This window comes from Oncorhynchus mykiss, unplaced genomic scaffold (genome assembly GCF_013265735.2).
Source record: "Oncorhynchus mykiss isolate Arlee unplaced genomic scaffold, USDA_OmykA_1.1 un_scaffold_195, whole genome shotgun sequence".
NCBI classification, from domain to species: Eukaryota; Metazoa; Chordata; class Actinopteri; order Salmoniformes; family Salmonidae; genus Oncorhynchus; species Oncorhynchus mykiss.
Window position 1 is genome coordinate 513901 of NW_023493678.1, and position 23050 is coordinate 536950.

The window sequence follows — 23050 nt, forward strand, 5'->3', positions numbered from 1 at the left end:
GAAATACATCCAAAAGAGGTCGACACGAAATTACTAGGTTTATTTCTGTTTTGACCTGCTGAGTCGCAGTGCTTAGTGAACAGATTTCAATGTGGGCCTAGCTGTATCGAAAACGGTTGATGGGAAAGTGTGTAATCTGATCAATATATTTCCCCCCCAATATTAATGAGAGAATGGGAATGTGCATAAAGGTCTAACATTCCATGACGTGGTATGAAGTTCTTAATTCGTCAGTGGCTGCAATATTGTCCTCAGTAAACTCAACATGAGTGAAAACACACAGATAAGGACAAGTTTTTCGAGATATAAAAAATACTGTATGCTATTATGGATGAAGAAAAGTAGGTTAAATGACACTAATATTGGGAATGTAACTAAGGAAAAACGTCATTTAAGATAACATAGGCTATTGCAAAACAAATGTCTAATTCTCTCTATTAAGTCAATCACCAGTTTAGCTCTGATATGGCTGTAGCTCTATGATGTCCTTTGCAAGAATCTAATCTGACATTGACATGAAATTCCTATGTCCTTCAGGTAGTACAGAGAGATGATGATGACCCCCGAGGGAGGGGAGGGAGGTTGTTGAGGAAGAACCAGTGGCCCAGCTCAAGAAGGAGCCCAAGAAGACAGGAAAGGTAAAATGGCAGGAGTGACAGGGCAACTACTAGACTAGTAACACTCAATTGTCACAATAGCTGCATTGACCTGATGTAACATGTCTATTATTTGTGATCTGGAATCTATTCTATTCTATCCAAGGCGAAGAGGAAAAGTAGTGCCAAGAAGGTCAGGGGAGCAGGGCACTGATACGGATGCAGGTCATAGATTTTCCCTCTGTAGTATGTTGGTTCTCTAAACTTGCATATCATAGATAAAGGTCATGTTAGAACTGTAGTCAGTAAGAAATGTTGCATGGATAGTTTTATTCAATAGTCCTATTGTAGCAATTTTATCGAAGTATTGTATTAAGAGAAAAGCGTCTGACTATCCTGAATTGTCCTATATGGTAATAACATATTTAGGATTGAGGAATAAACACCCGGACAGAGGATCTGTTATTGAGCTCTTGGAGAAGAATGCTCTTAAGGCTGCATTCGGTCCAGGCAACAAAGTGAGATGGAGGACTGCTACCCAATCCTCATCTCATTCATGCGCAATCTTACTGATGAGTATGTTAGAACCATGTTTTGCTCTAGCCTCACATATTTTGTGCAGAAGGAAATAAAAAGTAAGTAAAACACATTTATTTTTTCTTTTCTAGGCAATGGCAAGTGATCTATAAAGGATTTAAAAAACCTGTAAGTTTCTCCATCAGCCTTTGACCTTTGATTTGGGAATGTTTGTGTTGAATCAAGAGAGAGGAATTAACCATAGTTCTATCTGCTATTACGTTCATTAATCTGTCATACTTCATCCAACTTTGAATTCAGTCACAGATAAGGAAAACGATGTTGGTGAAATGCATTCTGTTCAATCTAGAATACTTTACATCAGAGTCTCATTGCCAAACCTGCTGTGTTCTGTTTTGTTTGTGCAATGCAGATGACAAAGGAACAGCTTGCAAAATTGTGCAAGACCATTGTCAACTCCATACACAGACCACCCTGCAGATCCTGCTGCGGCCCTGGCCCGCATTCTAGGGGTGACGGGCTTTTTATGAACAAATACTTTGGCGAAGGAGATTGTAGCTGGTGGCGGCAAGGCCTTCTCCGACCAAGGTCTAGCACACCCTCTTCCAAGGTACTGTATGTTCCCCATAATGTGTGTGTGGTCTGCAGATTAATCCTAACGCCTCAAACTGTATGTTCCCCATAATGTTCTGTGTGTGTGTGTGTTGTGTGTGTGTGTGTGTGTGTGTGCAGGTGTGTTTTGCAATATCTAATGCACACATATAAATTACATTTAGAATACTCAATTATAATGCTTGTTAGATTTGTTAGCACTAAGATATCGATTTTCCAACTTCAGACAGCAATTAACATGCTTGCTTGTTCTTGTTAAAGTTCCCAGACCTCACTGAAAGCCCACCTGGGAATGCCAGAGGACAGTATCATCAGCAGTGCCCAGGAGCAACTGTCAAAATCTGACCAAATGGTGGCTGCAGGACAGCTTTCACAAATAGATAAAGTGGTTGGAACTATGCTGGAGAACATTGAGAAGATAAGCAGCGAATGTGGCGAGGAATTGGTCTATCAAGAGTCACTGCGGTCTTCCTCCTCGTTGTCATTCTCAACTGCCAAATCACAGAAGACAGAGTGGAATTTGCACTCCTGCACTCCCATTCCTTCTGAGTTACCCGAGAGTACTGCTCAGCCCATTGTAAGATGCTCAGTCATTGACATGAGCGAATCTACTAAGCCAAAAACAATGGTGTGTGATGCAGAACAAGCATGTTTGCCATAGCCGATACATCATGAAGAAGGTATATCCAGAGGCAGAAGGGCAGGTTACATCTCACCCTGATCTAACAGATCCAATAGCTAGACTGGAGGAGCTCATATCTCAGGGTAGGATTGGTGCTCTCTCCCGTGATCTCAGTCACCAAGTCAACCGCATAATTTCCGATAGCAACTTGACCCCTCTGGACTGACAGTGGTGGCTGGAAAGAGTGCATCTGATACCATCCTTTCGAAGCTGAAGAGGAATGACAAGGTGGGGAAGCCCACAACTTACGAGCTGGTTCAGCTGTTTGTAGAGGAGTCTGTTAAGTGCCTCCTGCTTCCTAGTTTTGTGCCCTATTCAACTTCAATGAGTTTGGCTCAGGGGGCCAAGGTGTTGGCTAGAGTGTCTGAAGATAGAATTTCATGCTCTTCTTCTTCTTCATCAGTATTTAGTGACAGTCAGTCTCTTTACCAAAGTTATGGTAAGCCAGGTCATGTACTCTGTGGATTCTGATGCAGAAAGTAGAGGATCCTCTCCAACTGAATCTCTCCAAACATCTGAACCCACTATATCTGATGTAGGCAATCTATTGAGTGGCAAGTTCTCCCCTCGGCTGTCTCCTTCTGGCACCATTATGGCAACAAGCGAGACCTCCAATGCAGCACAAATCTTGAAGGCCAACATTGATGGAGAGGAAGTGGATACCACCAGTCATTCTGGTGTAGCTCAAACCATTGTCAGGGACGATATGTCAACCAGCCCAGACATGGTCAAGATGTCACACTTCCAACCCATCCTCTGATAACTTGGGCGGTGATGATGACTTCACCGGCCTCATCAGCATGTTAGTAATGAGAATTCTAACAGAAATCCAAACCCCAGCAGAAGATTACCCAGTTGACGTCACACGCAAGTCACAAGACCTGATCCCTAAAGTTATGGAGGTCTTCTGTGCATGGTCAGGCTGCTCTGAGACACAAGCCTATCCAGAGACTTGAGGATTCATAAAGTCTACAGAGTCGTCTATAAAAATCTGTTGGAGGAGTTTGGCTCGGAGAAAATCCTCCAACAGGCCGTGTCGACTCAGGACTCTTCATTTGATAGGATTCTTGTCAAGTCTTTGAGTGAAGCGCTTCTCCACAGATGTAATGAGGCATTGAGGGCAGCCTCAAGAACATCAGTCAAAACCACCGGGCCTAAGGCTCTTCCACTGGCTGAGGATGTGAGGGCTAGCAGCGGGAAACTATATTTTCTACAAGGCTGGTCAGGCTGACAAGCTCAGTAAGAAAGCTTAAAGTACAGCAAACGTATTTAAATGAACAGTTGTGAGTAAACAATGCTATTCAGTGTAAAAATATAAAACCATCCGTTCATTCCAAAACCAATCATAAATGTTGTTGTGCTGGTGTGGTAGGTGTGATTGTTATCATCATGAGGTTGGTCAGCTGTGACATTTTTTAAAACATGTTTTTCTCTTTAAATACTTAGCTATTCAAGAAGGGGAACAAGAAGGATTCCCACCGCTCTGAATCAGAACAAGTACAGACCACTGCTGAAGATGGCATGCGTAAGTTCACACAACAGGACAACAGTCTGAGATATTGGTGAACAAATAAATGCCATTTCAAAATAACCTTACAAAGGTTATATACGCAATCAGTAGTCATCTCTTATGTAAAAGTAATTATATTCTCCAAAACTCAAGCTGTTGGTTCTCATTTTCAGTGTCAGTTATGTTGAGTTGTAACATACATTACATCATTTCTGAATTAAAGTGCATGTAAACGCTCTCTCTCTCTTCTGTAGTGCCCAGCATAGTGCCACATGCTGCCATGTCTGCACTGCCAAAGGATCTCCCCGCCAGCTCCCAACAGGAGACGCCTCACAAACGTCCACTTCTCGTCAGGATGTTTTTCTGCCATCTCCAAAGGCCTTTTCAAGCCCTTCTTCACAGTCTGACTCTTCTGACACTGTGTGACATGCCCTCTGATCCAGTGATCTAGGATATTCTGAGTGGCTTTAGGCCTGAATCTCTGCCCCCTGCCCAAATAAATGTTTTCTCTTCTGATATATCTGCCTCTGTCAGCAGCCAGCAGGGGAAAACAGACAGCACTGTTGAGAGCTGTGGGCACCTAGCTGCTGCCCCGCTGGGCTTGGACTGGTCTTGCCCCTCATGGCCCCTCCGCGAGCCTGGCCCTTGGCTGGCTGCTGCTGTACTGGGGACTCTGCTGCAGCGGAAACTGGGGCCTGTTGGGCCGGGCTGTGAGGAGGGGGGTCTGTATCTGAAGCGAGGCAGCTGCAGTCCCCACCTGCTGCTGGAGGAGCTTCTGCTGAACCACCTGGGCTGTGCCTGCTGGAATCATCTGGACCTGGGGATGTAGTCTGGGTCAGGGCAACCGTCAGGGGCTGGATCTGTTACGAGACAGGAAGAGGGTCACATTAAATCAGACAGAAGACAACATCAAGTGTAAAATGATCACTCGTGGTTGTAATCTGTTGATCACTCGTGGTTGTAATCTGTTGATCACTCGTGGTTGTAATCTGTTGGCACCGTCCCTGGGTGTCACTTCTGTAGCAGTATTGTTAAGAGTGTATGATTGTTTTTTTTAAATTTTAACTTTAACTTTTAACTTCAGTTAAGAACAAATTCTTATTTACAACGACGGCCATAAGAACAGTGGGTTAATTGCCTTGTTCAAGGGCAGAACGACAGATTTTTACCTTGTCAGCTCGGGGATTTGATCTGGCAACCTCTCGGTTACTGGCCCAATGCTCTAACCACGAGGCTACCTGCCGCCCCACATACATGTATGTATGTATGCATGTATGTATGTATGTATGTATGTAGTAGGGCAAAAAAGTATTTAGTCAGCCACCAATTGTGCAAGTTCCCCACTTAAAAAGATGAGAGGCCTGTAATTTTCATCATAGGTACACTTCAACTAACTAATTTATTTTAAATTAAGGTGGAAAATAAGTATTTGGTCAATAACAAAAGTTTATCTCAATACTTTGTTATATACCCTTTGTTGGCAATGACAAAGGTCAAATGTTTTCTGTAAGTCTTCACAAGGTTTTCACACACTGTTGCTGGTATTTTGGCCCATTCCTCCATGCAGACCTCCTCTAGAGCAGTGATGTTTTGGGGCTGTTGCTGGGCAACACGGACTTTCAACTCCCTCCAAAGATTTTCTATGGGGTTGAGATCTGGAGACTGGCTAGGCCACAGGACCTTGAAATGCTTCTTACGAAGCCACTCCTTCCTTGCCCGGGTGGTGTGTTTGGGATCATTGTCATACTGAAAGACACAGCCACGTTTCATCTTCAATGCCCTTGCTGATGGAAGGAGGTTTTCACTCAAAATCTCACGATACATGGCCCCATTCATTCTTTCCTTTACACGGAGCAGTTGTCCTGGTCTCTTTGCAGAAAAACAGCCCCAAGCTGTTTCCACCCCCATGCTTCACAGTAGGTATGGTGTTCTTTGGATGCAACTCAGCATTCTTTGTCCTCCAAACACGACAAGTTGAGTTTTTACCAAAAAGTTATATTTTGGTTTCATCTGACCGTATGACATTCTCCAATCTGGCACTGCAGGATTTGAGTCCCTGGCGGCGTAGTGTGTTACTGATGGTAGGCTTTGTTACTTTGGTCCCAGCTCTCTGCAGGTCATTCACTAGGTCCCCCCGTGTGGTTCTGGGATTTTTGCTCACCGTTCTTGTGATCATTTTGACCCCACGGGGTGAGATCTTGCGTTGAGCCCCAGATCGAGGGAGATTATCAGTGGTTTTGTATGCCTTCCATTTCCTAATATTTGCTCCCACAGTTGATTTCTTCAAGTTTGGAGTTTGGAGTGTGACTGTTTGAGGTTGTGGACAGATGTCTTTTATACTGATAACAAGATCAAACATTAAGACAAACATTAATACAGGTAACGAGTGGAAGACAGAGGAGCCTCTTCAAGAAGAAGTTACAGGCCTGTGAGAGCCAGAAATCTTGCTTGTTTGTAGGTGACCAAATACTTATTTTCCACCATAATTTGCAAATAAATTCATTAAAAATCCTACAATGTGATTTTCTGGATTTTCTTTTCTCCTTTTGTCTGTCATAGTTGAAGTGTACCTATGATGAAAATTACAGGCCTCTCTCATCTTTTTAAGTGGGAGAACTTGCACAATTGGTGGCTGACTAAATACTTTTTTGCCCCCACTGTATGTATGTATGTACACTGCTCAAAAAAAGAAAGGGGAACACTAAAATAACACATCCTAGATCTGAATGAATGAAATATTCTTATTAAATACTTTTTTCTTTACATAGTTGAATGTGCTGACAACAAAATCACACACAAATTATCAATGGAAATCAAATGTATCAACCCATGGAGGTCTGGATTTGGAGTCACACTCAAAATTAAAGTGGAAAACCACACTACAGGCTGATCCAACTTTGATGTAATGTCCTTAAAAGAAGTCAAAATGAGGCTCAGTAGTGTATGTGGCCTCCACTTGCCTGTATGAGCTCCCTACAACGCTTGGGCATGCTCCTGATGAGGTGGCGGATGGTCTCCAGAGGGATCTCCTCCCAGACCTGGACTAAAGCATCCGCCAACTCCTGGACAGTCTGTGGTGCAACGTGGCGTTGGTGGATGGAGCGAGACATGATGTCCCAGATGTGCTCAATTGGATTCAGGTCTGGGAAACGGGCGGGCCAGTCCATAGCATCAATGCCTTCCTCTTGCAGGAACTGCTGACACACTCCAGCCACATGAGGTCTAGCATTGTCTTGCATTAGGAGGAACCCAGGGCCAACCGCACCAGCATATGGTCTCAAGGGGTCTGAGGATCTCATCTCGGTACCTAATGGCAGTCAGGCTACCTCTGGCGAGCATATGGAGGGCTGTGCACCCCCCTCAAAGAAATGCCACCCCCACACCATGACTGACCCACCGCCAAACCGGTCATGCTGGAGGATGTTGCAAGGCAGCAGAACGTTCTCCACGGTGTCTCCAGACTCTGTCACGTCTGTCACGTGCTCAGTGTGAACCTGCTTTCATCTGTGAAGAACACAGGACGCCAGTGGCGATTTGCCAATCTTGGTGTTCTCTGGCAAATGCCAAACGTCCTGCACGGTGTTGGGCTGTAAGCACAACCCCCACCTGTGGACATCGGGCCCTCATACCACCCTCATGGAGTCTGTTTCTGACCGTTTGAGCAGACACATGCACATTTGTGGCCTGCTGGAGGTCATTTTGCAGGGCTCTGGCAGTGCTCCTCCTAGCACAAAGGCGGTGCTAGCGGTCCTGCTGCTGGGTTGTTGCCCTCCTACGGCCTCCTCCACGTCTCCTGATGTACTGGCCTGTCTCCTGGTAGCGCATCCATGCTCTGGACACTACGCTGACAGACACAGCAAACCTTCCTTGCCACAGCTCGCATTGATTTTTCCATCCTGGATGAGCTGCACTACCTGAGCCACTTGTGTGGGTTGTAGGCTCCGTCTCATGCTACCACTAGAGTGAAAGCACCGCCAGCATTCAAAAGTGACCAAAACATCAGCCAGGAAGCATAGGAACTGAGAAGTGGTCTGTGGTCCCCACCTGCAGAACCGCTCCTTTATTGGGGGTGTTGTGCTAATTGCCTATAATTTCCACCTGTTGTCTATTCCATTTGCACAAACAGCATGTGAAATTTATTGTCAATCAGTGTTGCTTCCTAAGTGGACAGTTTGATTTCACAGAAGTGTGATTGACTTGTAGTTACATTGTGTTGTTTGAGTGTTCCCTTTATTTTTTTGAGCAGTGTATGTATGTATGTATGTATGTATGTATGTGTGTGTGTGTATGTCCTCTCACTGTCAACTGCAATTATTTTCAGCAAACGTAACACGTGTAAATATTTGTACGAACATAAGATTCAAAAACTGAGACAAACTCAATAAGTTCCACAGATATGTGACGAACAGAAATTTAATAATGTGTCCCTGAACGAAAGGGGAAGGCAAAATCAAAAGTAACAGTCAGTATCTGGGGTGGCCACCAGCAGCATTAAGTAGTGCAGTGCATCTCCTCCTCATGGACTGCACCAGACTTGCCAGTTATTCCTGTGAGATGTTACCCCCCTTTTCCACCAAGGCACCTGCAAGATCCCAGACATTTCTAGGGGGGAATGGCCCTGTCCTCTCCATCCAATCCAAACAGGTACTAGACATGCTCAATGGGATTGAGATCCGGGCTCTTTGCTGGCCATGGCAAAACACTGACATTTCTGTCTTGTAGGAAATCAGCCATACTGCTCGTTCTGTGCGTGGTGGCATTGTCATGCTGCAGGGTCATGTCAGGATGAGCCTGCAGGAATGGTACCACATGAGGGAGGAGGATGTCTTCCCTGTAACGCACAGCATTGAGATAGCCTGCAATGACAACAAAGCTCAGTCCGATTATGCTGTGACACACCGCCCTAGACACACCGCCCTAGCCCATGACGGACCTTCCAACTCCAAATCGATCCGCTGCAGAGTACAGGCCTCTGTAACGCTCTATCTTTCGACGATAAACGCAAATCCGACCATCACCTTTGGTGAGACAAAACCGTGACTCGTCAGTGAAGAACACTTTTTTGCCAGTCCTGTCTGGTCCAGCAACGGTGGGTTTGTGCCCATAGGCGATGTTGTTGCCGGTGATGTAAGGCAGGTCTTCACCAGACAAACAGGCCTACAAGCCCCCAGTCCAGCCTATTATTCAGTCTATTCAGTCTGAGCACTGATGGAGAGATTGTGCTATCCTGGTGTAACTCGGGCAGTTGTTCTTGCCATCCTGTGCCTGTCCCGCAGGTGTGATGTTCGCATGTACCGATGTGGGTGTTGTTACACGTGGTCTGCCACTGCGAGGACCATCAGCTGTCCGTCCTGTCTCCCTGTATCGCTGTCTTCGGCGTCTCACACTACGAACATTGCAATTTATTGCCCTGGCCACATCTGCAGTCCTCATGCCTCCTTGCAGCATGCCTAAGGCATGTTCACGCAGATGAGCAGGGACCCTGGGCATCTTTCTTTTGGTGGTTTTCAGAATCAGTAGAAAGGCCTCTTTAGTGTCCTAAGTTTTCATAACTGTGACCTGAATTGCCTACCATCTGTAAGCTGTTAGTGTCTTAACACCATTCTACAGGTGCATGTTCATTGTTTGGCGCCACCAAACAAGAGGCTGGAAGTATGGGAGTGGGATCCATGGACCGCTCCTCTGTGTCATACAGCCGGGACAGTGCGTCTGCCTTAACGTTCTGGGAGCCTGGTCTGTAAGAGAAGGTAAACACAAATGGGTGAAAAACATGGCCCACCCTGCCTGACGAGGATTCAGTCTCCTCGCCTCCCGGATGTACTCCAGTTTGCGATGGTCAGTCCAGATGAGAAAAGGGTGGTTTAGCCCCTCATGCCAATGTCTCCACGCCTTCAAGGCCTTGACGACAGCCAACAGCTCCCGGTCCCCCACATCATAGTTTCGCTCCGCCAGGCTGAGGTTCTTCGAAAAGAAGGCACAGGGCTAAAACCCATACGGCATGACGAGGTACTCATAATGCCCTGAGGTGGTACTAAATGCTGTCTTACGCTCGTCTGCCTTCCGAATATGCACCAGATTGTACGCACTCCTGAGATCCAGTTTATTGAAGAAGCGAGCCCTGTGCATTGACTCAATGGCCATAGCAATAAGAGGTAGGGGTAACTATACCTCACCATGATTTTATTGAGACCTCAATAATCAATGCACGGGCACAAACCTCCATCCTTCTTCTTCACAGAAAAAGAAAATCGAGGAGACAGGTGAAATGGAGGGCTGAATGTACCCCTGACGCAGGGATTCGGAGACATATGTCTCCATAGCCACCGTCCTCCGCTTGCGACAGGGGATACACGTGGACTCCTGGGAAGTGCAGCGTCTACCAGGAGATCTATCGCACAATTCCCCCGTCGATGGGGTGGTAAGTGAGTCGCCTTCTTTTTACAGAAGGTGAGAGCTAAACTATGAGCTAATCCTTATTAATGAAATTCCAAGCCGCGCCTGAATCTACTAGCACCTTATGCTGGGAACGCGGGGAAAATTCAGGAAAAGTAACAGACAAAAACATATGTGCAACAGAGGGCTCTGGATGAGAATAGTGCCTACTCACCTGGGGTGACACCAGAGTGCCCTGCCTGCTACCTCGATTCCCAGAGGAACCAACCCGGCACCGACCAGCAGTGTGACCTCTGCGGCCACATATGGTGCACGAGAGGGAACCCCCTCCGGTCTCCCTGCGCACCGCACCTCCCAGCTCAATGGGTATCGGAGAGGGTGTGCGGGAGGATGGAACAACCAGACCCCGATCTGGACGTCCGCGAGTAGCCAGCAGGTTGTCCAGCCGGATGGACAGGTCCACCAGCTTGTCGAAGGTGAGGGTGGTGTCTCTGCAGACCAGATCCCGACGGGCGTCCTCACGTAGACTACAGCGGTAATGGTCGATCAGGGCCCTGTTGCTCCATCCAGCGCCGGCAGCCAGGGTCCTAAACTCCAGCGCAAACTTCTGGGAGCAGGGCCTGGGTTTACCTCCACATCACCTGCGGAACAAAGGAGGAGTAGTATGAGGGTGCGGCTAAAGGCTATCAAAACTGGTCGCCTAGAGAGTTGGGGACAAAGAATAAAGGAGCAGATTTCTGGGCATGGTAGAATATATTTAGGGCATAATGCGCAGACAGGGGTATGGTGGGGTGCGGGTACAGCGGAGGTAAGCCCAGGCACTGGGTGATGATAAGAAAGGTTGTATCTCTGGACATGCTGGTTGTAATGGGTGAGGTCACCGCATGTGTGGGAGGTGGTACAAAGGAGGTATCAGAGGTATGAAGAGTGGAACTACACTACCATTGTAAACCGTGGCTGGGGCCGACAGATAAAAAAATAAATAAACAGAATGGAGTACGTGATTAATGGACAGTCCAGCAGGCATCAGCTCTGTAGCCAAGTGATAATAGTGTCCAGAAGGCAGCAGTAGATGGTACAGGGAAGCCGCAATTACGCTAGCACGCGGGCTACACGGCGTTTAAAGTTAGTAGCCCTCCGACGGAGGCCGGTTGAAGGCACAGCGGATGGAGTATTCGTCGGCAGACCAGTCGTGGTGGTGCGGCGGGGGGCCGTGTCGACAGAGAATCCAAGCCAGATGGCGAAAGAGGTATTGTAAAATTTAGAATGCTAGCAGGGAGATGCGCCTGGCTCACGGCTAACTGGTGCTAGCTTCGTGGCAGTGGCGTTAGCCACTATAGATCCACTATAGCCAATCGGTAGCAGCGATTAACCGGTGCCAAGGTCCAGAGTTTACAGCAAGGATCAGGTGGAGTATTGGGCTCTAGCCGTGTATGAGTGGGGTTCGGGAGAACAGCTGAGTATATATATATATATATATATTATATATATATAATATACAAAAAAATACGAAAAGTACACGAGACATGAACCAATGCTGACAACACAATAGCCCCTTGCGGTGCATCAAATAATTACATCGCAAAGAGTGTTTAACCCTCTACTATTAAAGTGTATTGCTCTCTGTTTGAGACTGATAATAGGACGTAACACAGGGATGAGGAGAAAACAATCATTTGGATCCTACACAACACATTGTTGTTGTACCTAAATAATTCCACAAGAGGGCAACATATCAACATTTGTTAACATTTCTACTGCCTTCAGTCCATGACGTCCCCGACTAACTAAAAGTCTGCGTCTGCAAAAATGCTCTTTTATCATAACTCGACATGAAAGTAGCAAAGCCAAAACAGTCCATGACGTCCCCGACTAACTAAAAGTCTGCGTCTGCAAAATGCTCTTTATCATAACTCGACATGAGAGTAGCAAAGCCAAAACAGTCAATGACATGCTTTTCGATATATAAAATGAGCTATGGTGGAAGAAAAGGTAAGAGAAATATAGGGGAAGGTAGAACATGTTTTACAGTAAGTTTAAAGTTGTTATCACCAATTTAGCTCTTATAGGCCTTTGGCAATCCAAGCTTTTGGTTTCGTATTCAAGGCTACTTGGTTTAGGACTGGCTATAGCCTAGGGATACAGTCCAATAATATCTCCCTTCTCCTGAAGTGTACACTCTCGTTCGCTTCTTCCTACAAATCTAAAATCATTGGATTGGTGGAGGCATGGGCTAGAGAGGAATATGCTACCAAATAGCACCTTATTCCCTAATGTAGGCCTACTTTTAAGGAATGCACTATAAGGAATATATCAATCAACTGGCTCACTAAATGGGGTACCGAAATAAATCCAAAAGAGGTCGACACGAAATTAGACTAGGTTTATTTATGTTTTGACCTGCTGAGTCACAGTGCTTAGTGAACAGATTTCAATGTGGGCCTAGCTGTATCGAAAACGGTTGATGGGGAAATTGTGTGATCTGATCAATATATTTCCCCCCCAATATTAATGAGAGAATGGAATGTGCAATTAGCCCCTGATGTCATAAAGGTCTAACATTCCATGACGTGGTATGAAGTTCTTAATTCGTCAGTGGCTGCAATATTGTCCTCAGTAAACTCAACATGAGTGAAAACAACACAGACAAGGACAAGTTTTTCGAGATATAAAAATACTGTATGCTATTATGGATGAAGAAAGGGTAGGTTAAATGAAACAACATATTTCGGAATGTAACTAAGGAAAACGTCATTTAAGATACATAGGCTATTGCAAAACAAATGTCTAATTCTCTCTATTAAGTCAATCACCAGTTTAGCTCTGATATGGCTGTAGCTCTATGATGTCCTTTGCAAGAATCTAATCTGACATTGACATGAAATTCCTATGTCCTTCAGGTAGTACAGAGAGATGATGATGATCCCCCGAGGGAGGGGAGGGAGGTTGTTGAGGAAGAACCAGTGGCACAGCTCAAGAAGGAGCCCAAGAAGACAGGAAAGGTAAAATGGCAGGTGTGACAGGGCAACTACTAGACTAGTAACACTCAATTGTCACAATAGCTGCATTGACCTGATGTAACATGTCTATTATTTGTGATCTGGAATCTATTCTATTATATTCTATCCAAGGCGAAGAGGAAAAGTAGTGCCAAGAAGTCAGGGGAGCAGGGCACTGATACGGATGCAGGTCATAGATTTTCACTCTGTAGTATGTTGGTTCTCTAAACCTGCATATCATAGATAAAGGTCATGTTAGAAACTGGAGTCAGTAAGAAATGTTGCATGGATAGTTTTTATTCAATAGTCCTATTGTAGCAATTTTATCAAAGTATTGTATTAAGAGAAAAGCGTCTGACTTATCCTGAATTGTCCTATACGGTAATAACATATTTAGGATTGAGGAATAAACACCCGGACAGAGGATCTGTTATTGAGCTCTTGGAGAAGAATGCTCTTAAGGCTGCATTCGGCCCAGGCAACAAAGATGAGATGGAGGACTGCTACCCAATCCTCATCTCATTCATGCGCAATCTTACTGATGAGTATGTTAGGCCCATGTTTTGCTCTAGCCTCACATATTTTGTGCAGAAGGAAATAAAAAGTAACTAAAACACATTTCTTTTTTCTTTTCTAGGCAATGGCAAGTGATCTATAAAGGATTTAAAAAACCTGTAAGTTTCTCCATCAGCCTTTGACCTTTGATTTGGGAATGTTATGTTGAATCGAGAGAGGAATTAACCATAGTTCTATTCTGCTATTACGTTCATTAATCTGTCATACTTCATCCAACTTTGAATTCAGTCACAGATAAGGAAAACGATGTTGATGAAATGCATTCTGTTCAATCTAGAATACTTTACATCAGAGTTTCATTGCCAAACCTGCTGTGTGTGTTCTGTTTTGTTTGTGCAATGCAGATGACAAAGGAACAGCTTGCAAAATTGTGCAAGACCATTGTCAACTTCATTGCACAGACCACCCTGCAGATCCTGCTGCCGGCCCTGGCCCGCATTCTAGGGGTGACGGGCTTTTATGACAACGCTGACTCACTCAAGAGGGGCGGCAGTGCAAGATCCTTCACTGCCTTTGAGCAGAAAAGACTAGAACTCATCCAGGAAGTTAAATATTTGGCAAAGGAGATGTGTAACTGTGGCGGCAGGGCTCTCCGACCAAGGTCTAGCACACCCTCTTCCAAGAGGTACTGTATGTTCCCCATAATGCGTCTGTGTGTGTGTGTGCAGTTAATCCTAACCCTCAAACTGATGAACAATAATTTCCCCATTTCAATATTTTCCAGCTTTCTAACAGGTGTGTTTTGCAATATCTAATGCACACATATAAATTACATTTAGAATACTCAATTATAATGCTTGTTAGATTTGTTAGCACTAAGATATTGATTTTCCAACTCCAGACAGCAATTAACATGCTTTGCTTGTTCATTTTAAAGTTCCCAGACCTCACTGAAAGCCCACCTGGGAATGCCAGAGGACAGTATCATCAGCAGTGTCCAGGAGCAACTGTCAAAATCTGACCAAATGGTGGCTGCAGGACAGCTTTCACAAATAGATAAAGTGGTTGGAACTATGCTGGAGAACATTGAGAAGATAAGCAGCGAATTTGGCGAGGAATTGGTCTATCAAGAGTCACTGCGGTCTTCTTCCTCGTTGTCATTCTCAACTGCCAAATCACAGAAGACAGAGTGGGAATTTGCACTCCCTGGCACTCCCATTCCTTCTGAGTTACCCGAGAGTACTGCTCAGCCCATTGTAAGATGCTCAGTCATTGACATGAGCGAATCTAGTAAGCCAAAAACAATGGTGTGTGATGCCAGAACAAGCATGTTTGCCATAGCCGATACCATCATGAAGAAAGTATATCCAGAGGCAGAAGGGCAGGTTACATCTCACCCTGATCTAACAGATGCAATAGCTAGACTGGAGGAGCTCATATCTCAGGGTAAGATTGGTGCTCTCTCCCGTGATCTCAGTCACCAAGTCAACCGCATAATTTCTGATAGCAACTTGACCCCTCTGGGACTGACAGTGGCGGCTGGAAAGAGTGCATCTGATACCATCGTTTCGAAGCTGAAGAGGAATGACAAGGTGGGGAAGCCCACAACTTACGAGCTGGTTCAGCTGTTTGTAGAGGAGTCTGTTAAGTGCCTCCTGCTTCCTAGTTTTGTGCCCTATTCAACTTCAATGAGTTTGGCTCAGGGGGCCAAGGTTTTGGCTAGAGTGTCTGAAGATAGAATTTCATGCTCTTCTTCCTCATCAGTATTTAGTGACACAGTCAGTCTCTTTACCAAAGTTATGGTAAGCCAGGTCATGTACTCTGTGGATTCTGATGCAGAAAGTATAGGATCCTCTCCAACTGAATCTCTCCAAACATCTGAAACCACTATATCTGATGTAGGCAATCTATTGAGTGACAAGTCCTCCCCTCGGCTGTCTCCTTCTGGCACCATTATGGCAACAAGCGAGACCTCCAATGCGGCACAAATCTTGAAGGCCAACATTGATGGAGAGGAAGTGGATACCACCAGTCATTCTGGTGTAGCTCAAAACATTGTCAGGGACGATATGTCAACCAGCCCAGACATGGTCAAAGATGTCACACTTCCAACCCCATCCTCTGATAACTTGGGCAGTGATGATGACGTCACCGACCTCATCAGCATGTTAGTAATGAGAATTCTAACAGAAATCCAAACCCCAGCAGAAGATTACCCAGTTGACGTCACACGCAAGTCACAAGACCTGATCCCCAAAGTTATGGAGGTCTTCTGTGCATGGTCAGGCTGCTCTGAGACACAAGCCTATCCAGAGAACTTGAGGATTCATAAAGTCTACAGAGTCGTCTATAAAAATCTGTTGGAGGAGTTTGGCTCGGAGAAAATCCTCCAACAGGCCGTGTCGACTCAGGACTCTTCATTTGATAGGATTCTTGTCAAGTCTTTGAGTGAAGCGCTTCTCCACAGATGTAATGAGGCATTGAGGGCAGCCTCAAGAACATCAGTCAAAACCACCGGGCCTAAGGCTCTTCCACTGGCTGAGGATGTGAGGGCTAGCAGCGGGAAACTATCTTTTCTACAAAGGCTGGTCAGGCTGACAAGCAACTTAAAGGTACAGCAAACGTATTTAAATGAACAGTTGTGAGTAAACAATGCTATTCAGTGTAAAAATATAAAACCATCCGTTCATTCCAAAACCAATCATAAATGTTGTTGTGCTGGTGTGGTAGGTGTGATTGTTATCATCATGAGGTTGGTCAGCTGTGACATTTTTTAAAACATGTTTTTCTCTTTAAATACTTAGCTATTCAAGAAGGGGAACAAGAAGGATTCCCACCGCTCTGAATCAGAACAAGTACAGACCACTGCTGAAGATGGCATGCGTAAGTTCACACAACAGGACAACAGTCTGTTTGAGATATTGGTGTACAAAGAAATGCCATTTCAAAATAACCTTACAAAGGTTATATACGCAATCATTAGTCATCTCTTATGTAAAAGTAATTATATTCTCCAAAACTCAAGCTGTTGGTTCTCATTTATCAGTGTCAGTTATGTTGAGTTGTAACATACATTACATCATTTCTGAATTAAAGTGCATGTAAACTCTCTGTCTCTCTTCTGTAGTGCCCAGCATAGTGCCACATGCTGCCATGTCTGCACTGCCAAAGGATCTCCCCGCCAGCTCCCAACAGGAGACGCCTCACAAACGTCCACTTCTCGTCAGGATGTTTTCTGCCATCTCCAAAGGCCTGTTCAAGCCCTTCAAACAGTCCTTAAAGACCAAGTAACTTCAGACAATTTATTAAACGTCATTCATTGCATTAAATTGGCCTTTGTCTTCTTATGTGCTCCCGTTAACAGACCAGATTACAATACTGGTCTTTTAAATGTTAGCAGTGATAGCAACATTAACTATAGTGGAGTGTATAGCCCTTCTACACAGTCTGACTCTTCTGACACTGTGTGACATGCCCTCTGATCCAGTGATCTAGGATATTCTGAGTGGCTTTAGGCCTGAATCTCTGCCCTCCTACCCAAATAAATGTTTTCTCTTCTGATATAGTAACATTAATATATTCATCAATTTAAAAAAAGGCATGAATATTGTTTTTCTGCTTTTCTGATCTTAAACCTCCCCCTGGATGTTGGTCCAGGTTTCCTCCAGGGGAGACCTTCTGAAACAGTCGCGAAGGAAACAGCCGACAGTTACAGTACTGTGTTGAAGATAGATGATGACACTCTTAAAAGACAGGTCATTCCTTTACATGGAGCAGTTCCTTAAACCAGGTTAGATTCAACACAGCCACCTCAGACTGGACTCCACCACTCCTTCATAACGCTGGATCTCTTCATAATGCTGCTCCTCAGTCACTGAGTGCATTTACACTGATGAGATGTCCTGCTTAGCCTAGCTGAAAGGGGAGCTCTAACTAGTCCTGTGTGCACCTAGCTGCTGCCCCCGCTGGGCTTGGCCTGGGCCTTTCCCCTCATGGCCCCTCCGCGAGCCTGGCCCTTGGCTGGCTGCTGCTGTACTGGGGACTGCTGCAGCGGAAATTGGGGCCTGTTGGGCCGGGCTGTGAGGAGAGGGCTCTGTATCTGAAGCGAGGCAGCTGCAGTCACCACCTGCTGCTGGAAGAGCTTCTGCTGAACCTCCTGGGCTGTGCCTGCTGGAATCATCTGGACCTGGGGATGTAGTCTGGGTCAGGGCCACCGTCAGGGGCTGGATCTGTTACGAGACAGGAAGAGGGTCACATTAAATCAGACAGAAGACAACATGTTATAAAGTGTAAGTTGATCACTCATGGCTGTAATCTTTTGGGACCGTCCCTGTCCGGGTGTCACTTCTGTAGCATTATTGTTAGAGTGTATGATTGTTTTTTATTTATTTTAACTTAAGGCAAGTCAGTTATTATTATTATTTAAACATTTTTTTTTTTTTACAATTATTATTTACAACGACGGCCATAGGAACAGTGGGTTAATTGCCTTGTTCAAGGGCAGAACGACAGAGTTTTACCTTGTCAGCTCGGGGATTTGATCTGGCAACCGATCGGTTACTGGCCCAATGCTCTAACCACGAGGCTACCTGCCGCCCCACACACATACATGTATGTATGTATGTATGTATTTATGAATGTATGTACACTGCTCAACAAAAAAAAGGGAACACTAAAATAACACATCCTAGATCTGAATGAATGAAATATTCTTATTAAATACTTTTTTCTTTACATAGTTGAATGTGCTGACAACAAAATCACCCAAAAATGATCAATGGATATCAAATTTATCAACCCATGGAGGTCTGGATTTGGAGTCACACTCAAAATTAAAGTGGAAAACCACACTACAGGCTGATCCAACTTTTATGTAATGTCCTTAAAACAAGTCAAAATGAGGCTCAGTAGTGTGTGTGGCCTCCACGTGCCTGTATGACCTCGCTACAACGCCTGGTCATGCTCCTGATGAGGTGGCGGATGGTCTCCTGAGGGATCTCCTCCCAGACCTGGACTAAAGCATCGAGCGAGACATGATGTCCCAGATGTGCTCAATTGGATTCAGGTCTGGGGAACGGATGGGCATGTCCATAGCATCAATGCCTTCCTCTTGCAGGAACTGCTGACACACTCCAGCCACATGAGGTCTAGCATTGTCTTGCATTAGGATGAACCCAGGGCCAACCGCACCAGCATATGGTCTCACAAGGGGTCTGAGGATCTCATCTTTGTACCTAATGGCAGTCAGGCTACCTCTGGCGAGCACATGGAGGGCTGTGCGCCCCCCCCCCCAAAGAAATGCCACCCCACACCATGACTGACCCACCGCCAAACCGGTCATGCTGGAGGATGTTGCAGGCAGCAGAACGTTCTCCACGGCGTCTCCAGACTGTCACGTCTGTCACGTGCTCAGTGTGAACCTGCTTTCATCTGTGAAGAGCAAAGGGCGCCAGTGGCGAATTTGCCAATCTTGGTGGGTTAATTGCCTTGTTCAAGGGCAGAACGACAGATTTTTACCTTGTCAGCTCGGGGATTTGATCTGGCAACCTCTCGGTTACTGGCCGAATGCTCTATCCACGAGGCTACTTGCCGCCCCACATACATGTATGTATGTATGTATGTATGTATGCATGTATGCTTGTATGCGTGTATGCGTGTATGTGTGTGTGTGTGTGTGTGTGTGTGTGTGTGTGTGTGTGTGTGTGTGTATGTATGTATGTCTTCTCACTGTCAACTGCAATTATTTTCAGCAAACGTAACACGTGTAAATATTTGTACGAACATAAGATTCAAAAACTGAGACAAACTGAATAAGTTCCACATATATGTGACGAACAGAAATGTAATAATGTGTCCCTGAACGAAAGGGGAAGGGCAAAATCAAAAGTAACAGTCAGTATCTGGTGTGGCCACTAGCAGCATCAAGTACTGCAGTGCATCTCCTCCTCATGGACTGCACCAGACTTGCCAGTTATTCCTGTGAGATGTTACCCCACTCTTCCACCAAGGCACCTGCAAGATCCCAGACATTTCTAGAGGGGAATGGCCCTGTCCTCTCCATCCGATCCAACAGGTCCTAGACATGCTCAATGGGATTGAGATCCGGGCTCTTTGCTGGCCATGGCAGAACACTGACATTCCTGTCTTGTAGGAAATCAGCCATACTGCTCGTTCTGTGCGTGGTGGCATTGTCATGCTGCAGGGTCACGTCAGGATGAGCCTGCAGGAAGGGTACCACATGAGGAAGGAGGATGTCTTCCCTGTAACGCACAGCATTGAGATTGCCTGCAATGACAACAAGCTCAGTCTGATGATACTGTGACACACCGCCCCAGCCCATGACGGAACCTCCAACTCCAAATCAATCCCGCTCCAGAGTACAGGCCTCTGTAACGCTCTATCTTTCGACGATAAACGCAAATCCGACCATCACCCCTGGTGAGACAAAACCGCGACTCGTCAGTGAAGAACACTTTTTGCCAGTCCTGTCTGGTCCAGCGATGGTGGGTTTGTGCCCATAGGCGACGTTGTTGACGGTAATGTCTGGTGAGGACCTGCCTTACAACAGGCCTACAAGCCCCCAGTCCAGCGTCTCTCAGCCTATTATTCAGTCTATTCAGTCTGAGCACTGATGGAGGGATTGTGCTTTCCTGGTGTAACTCGGGCAGTTGTTGTTGCCATCCTGTAACTGTCCCGCAGGTGTGATGTTCGCATGTACCGATGCAGGTGTTGTTACACATGGTCTGCCACTGCGAGGACCATCAGCTGTCTGTCCTGTCTCCCTGTAGCGCTGTCTTCGGCGTCTCACACTACGAACATTGCAATTTATTGCCCTGGCCACATCTGCAGTCCTCATGTCTTAATGACCGTTCCACAGGTGCATGTTCATTGTTTGGCACCACCAAACAAGAGGCTGGGAGTATGGGAGTGGGATCCATGGACCGCTCCTCTGTGTCATACAGCCGGGACAGTGCGTCTGCCTTAACGTTCTCGGAGCCTGGTCTGTAAGAGAGGGTAAACACAAAACGGGTGAAAAACATGGCCCACCTTGCCTGACGAGGATTCAGTCTCCTCGCCTCCCGGATGTACTCCAGTTTGCGATGGTCAGTCCAGATGAGAAAAGGGTGTTTAGCCCCCTCATGCCATTGTCTCCACGCCTTCAAGGCCTTGACGACAGCCAACAACTCCCGGTCCCCCACATCATAGTTTCGCTCCGCCGGGCTGAGGTTCTTCGAAAAGAAGGCACAGGGGCGGAGCTTCAGTGGCGTACCCGAGCACTGAGAGAGCACTGCTCCTATCCCAGCTTCGGATGCGTCCACCTCCACTATGATCGGCAAAGAGGGATCCGGATGAGCCAACACAGGAACCGAGGTAAACAGAGCCTTCAGGTGCCTAAAAGCCATGTTCGCCTCAGCTGACCATTGCAAGCACACCGGGCCCCCCTTTAGCAGTGAGGTAATGGGAGCAGCAACCTGACCAAAACCCTTGATAAACCTCCGGTAGTAGTTGGCAAACCCTAAAATCACTGCACCTCCTTTACCGTGGTGGGAGTCGGCTAATTACGCACGGCTGCAACCCATACGGCATGACGAGGTACTCATAATGCCCTGAGGTGGTACTAAATGCCTTCTTACGCCCATCTCCCTTCCGAATACGCACTAGATTGTACGCACTCTGTACGCAAACTGAGATCCAGTTTATTGAAGAAGTGAGCCCTGTGCATTGACTCAATCGCGGGTAACTATACCTCACCGTGATTTTATTGAGACCTCGATAATCAATGCACGGGCACAAACCTCCATCCTTCTTCTTCACAAAAAAGAAACTCAAGGAGACAGGTGAAATGGAGGGCTGAATGTACCCCTGACGCAGGGATTCGGAGACATATGTCTCCATACCCACCGTCTCCACTTTCGACAGGGGATACACGTGACTCCTGGGAAGTGCAGCGTCTACCAGGAGATCTATCGCACAATCCCCCCGTCGATGGGGTGGTAATTGAGTCGCCTTCTTTTTACAGAAGGCGAGAGCCAAATTGGCATATTCTGGGGGAATGCGCACGGTGGAGACCTGGTCTGTACTTTCCACCGTAGTAGCACCAACAGAAATCCCCAAACACCTACCTGAGCACTCTCACGACCACCCCGTGAGAGCCCTCTGTGGCCAAGAAACAGTGGGGTTATAACAATGGGGTTATGACAAGCTAACCAGGGTAGGCCCAGCACCACGGAATACGCAGGAGAATCAATAAGAAAAATACTCATCTTTTCCCTGTGACCCCCCTGCGTTACCATACTCAAAGGAGCGGTTGCCTCCCTGATAAACCCTGACCCTAATGGTCGACTATCTAAGACATGAACAGGGAAAGGCATATCCACAGGAACAATGGAGATCCCTAAACTATGAGCTAATCCTTTATTAATGAAATTCCCAGCCGCGCCTAAATCTACTAGCGCCTTATGCTGGGAACGCGGGGAAAATTCAAGAAAAGTAACAGAGACAAACATATGTGCAACAGAGGGCTCTGGATGAGAATCGTGCCTACTCACCTGGGGTGACGCCAGAGCGCCCTGCCTGCTACCTCGATTCCCAGAGGAACCAACCCGGCACCGACCAGCAGTAAGACCTCTGCGGCCACATATGGTGCACAAGAGGAAACCCCCTCCGGTTTCCCTGCGCACCGCACCTCCCAGCTCCATGGGTATCGGAGAGGGTGTGCGGGAGGATGGAACAACCAGACCCCGATCTGGACGTCCGCGAGTAGCCAGCAGGTTGTCCAGCCGGATGGACAGGTCCACCAGCTGGTCGAAGGTGAGGGTGGTGTCACTGCAGAGAAGCTCCCGACGGACGTCCTCACGTAGACTACAGCGGTAATGGTCGATCAGGGCCCTGTTGCTCCATCCAGCGCCGGCAGCCAGAGTCCTAAACTCCAGCGCAAACTTCTGGGCACTCCTCGTCTCCTGCCTCAGATGGTAAAGGCGCTCACCCGCCGCTCTGCCCTCGGGTGGGTGGTCGAATACTGTCCGGAAACAGCGGGTGAACTCCTCAAAATCGTCCAACTTCGCATCTCCCCCTCCACACACAGCGCTGGCCCACTCCAGGGCTTTCCCGGTGAGGCACGAGACGAGGGCGAAACTCTTCTCACGGTCCGATGGAGCTGGGTGGACCGTGGCCAGGTACATGCTTAGTTTTAGGAGGAGACCCT

At 46.5% G+C, this 23050-nt stretch overlaps 2 protein-coding genes across 9 annotated transcripts in view; one reads left to right on the forward strand and one right to left on the reverse strand.

The window, feature by feature from the left end:
* Positions 1-23050, reverse strand: part of LOC110513490 — a 285372-nt gene that overhangs the window by 161678 nt on the left and 100644 nt on the right. The window lies entirely within an intron of this gene.
* On the forward strand, positions 391-17174 carry LOC110526059. Of its 3 annotated transcripts, XM_036972786.1 has the most exons (9): positions 12239-12322; positions 13231-13332; positions 13462-13519; positions 13727-13874; positions 13967-14003; positions 14250-14530; positions 14783-16457; positions 16650-16728; positions 16973-17174. In XM_036972786.1, exons 1-9 carry the CDS (start codon positions 12308-12310, stop codon positions 17134-17136), a joined length of 2559 nt encoding a protein of 852 aa, XP_036828681.1. In that variant the 5' UTR covers positions 12239-12307; the 3' UTR covers positions 17137-17174. The 3 variants fall into 3 exon arrangements, with proteins under 3 accessions (XP_036828682.1, XP_036828683.1, XP_036828681.1); XM_036972787.1 differs by lacking the exons at positions 12239-12322; positions 13231-13332; positions 13462-13519; positions 13727-13874; positions 13967-14003 and adding exons at positions 391-638; positions 1265-1301; XM_036972788.1 differs by lacking the exons at positions 12239-12322; positions 13231-13332; positions 13462-13519; positions 13727-13874; positions 13967-14003 and adding an exon at positions 391-638.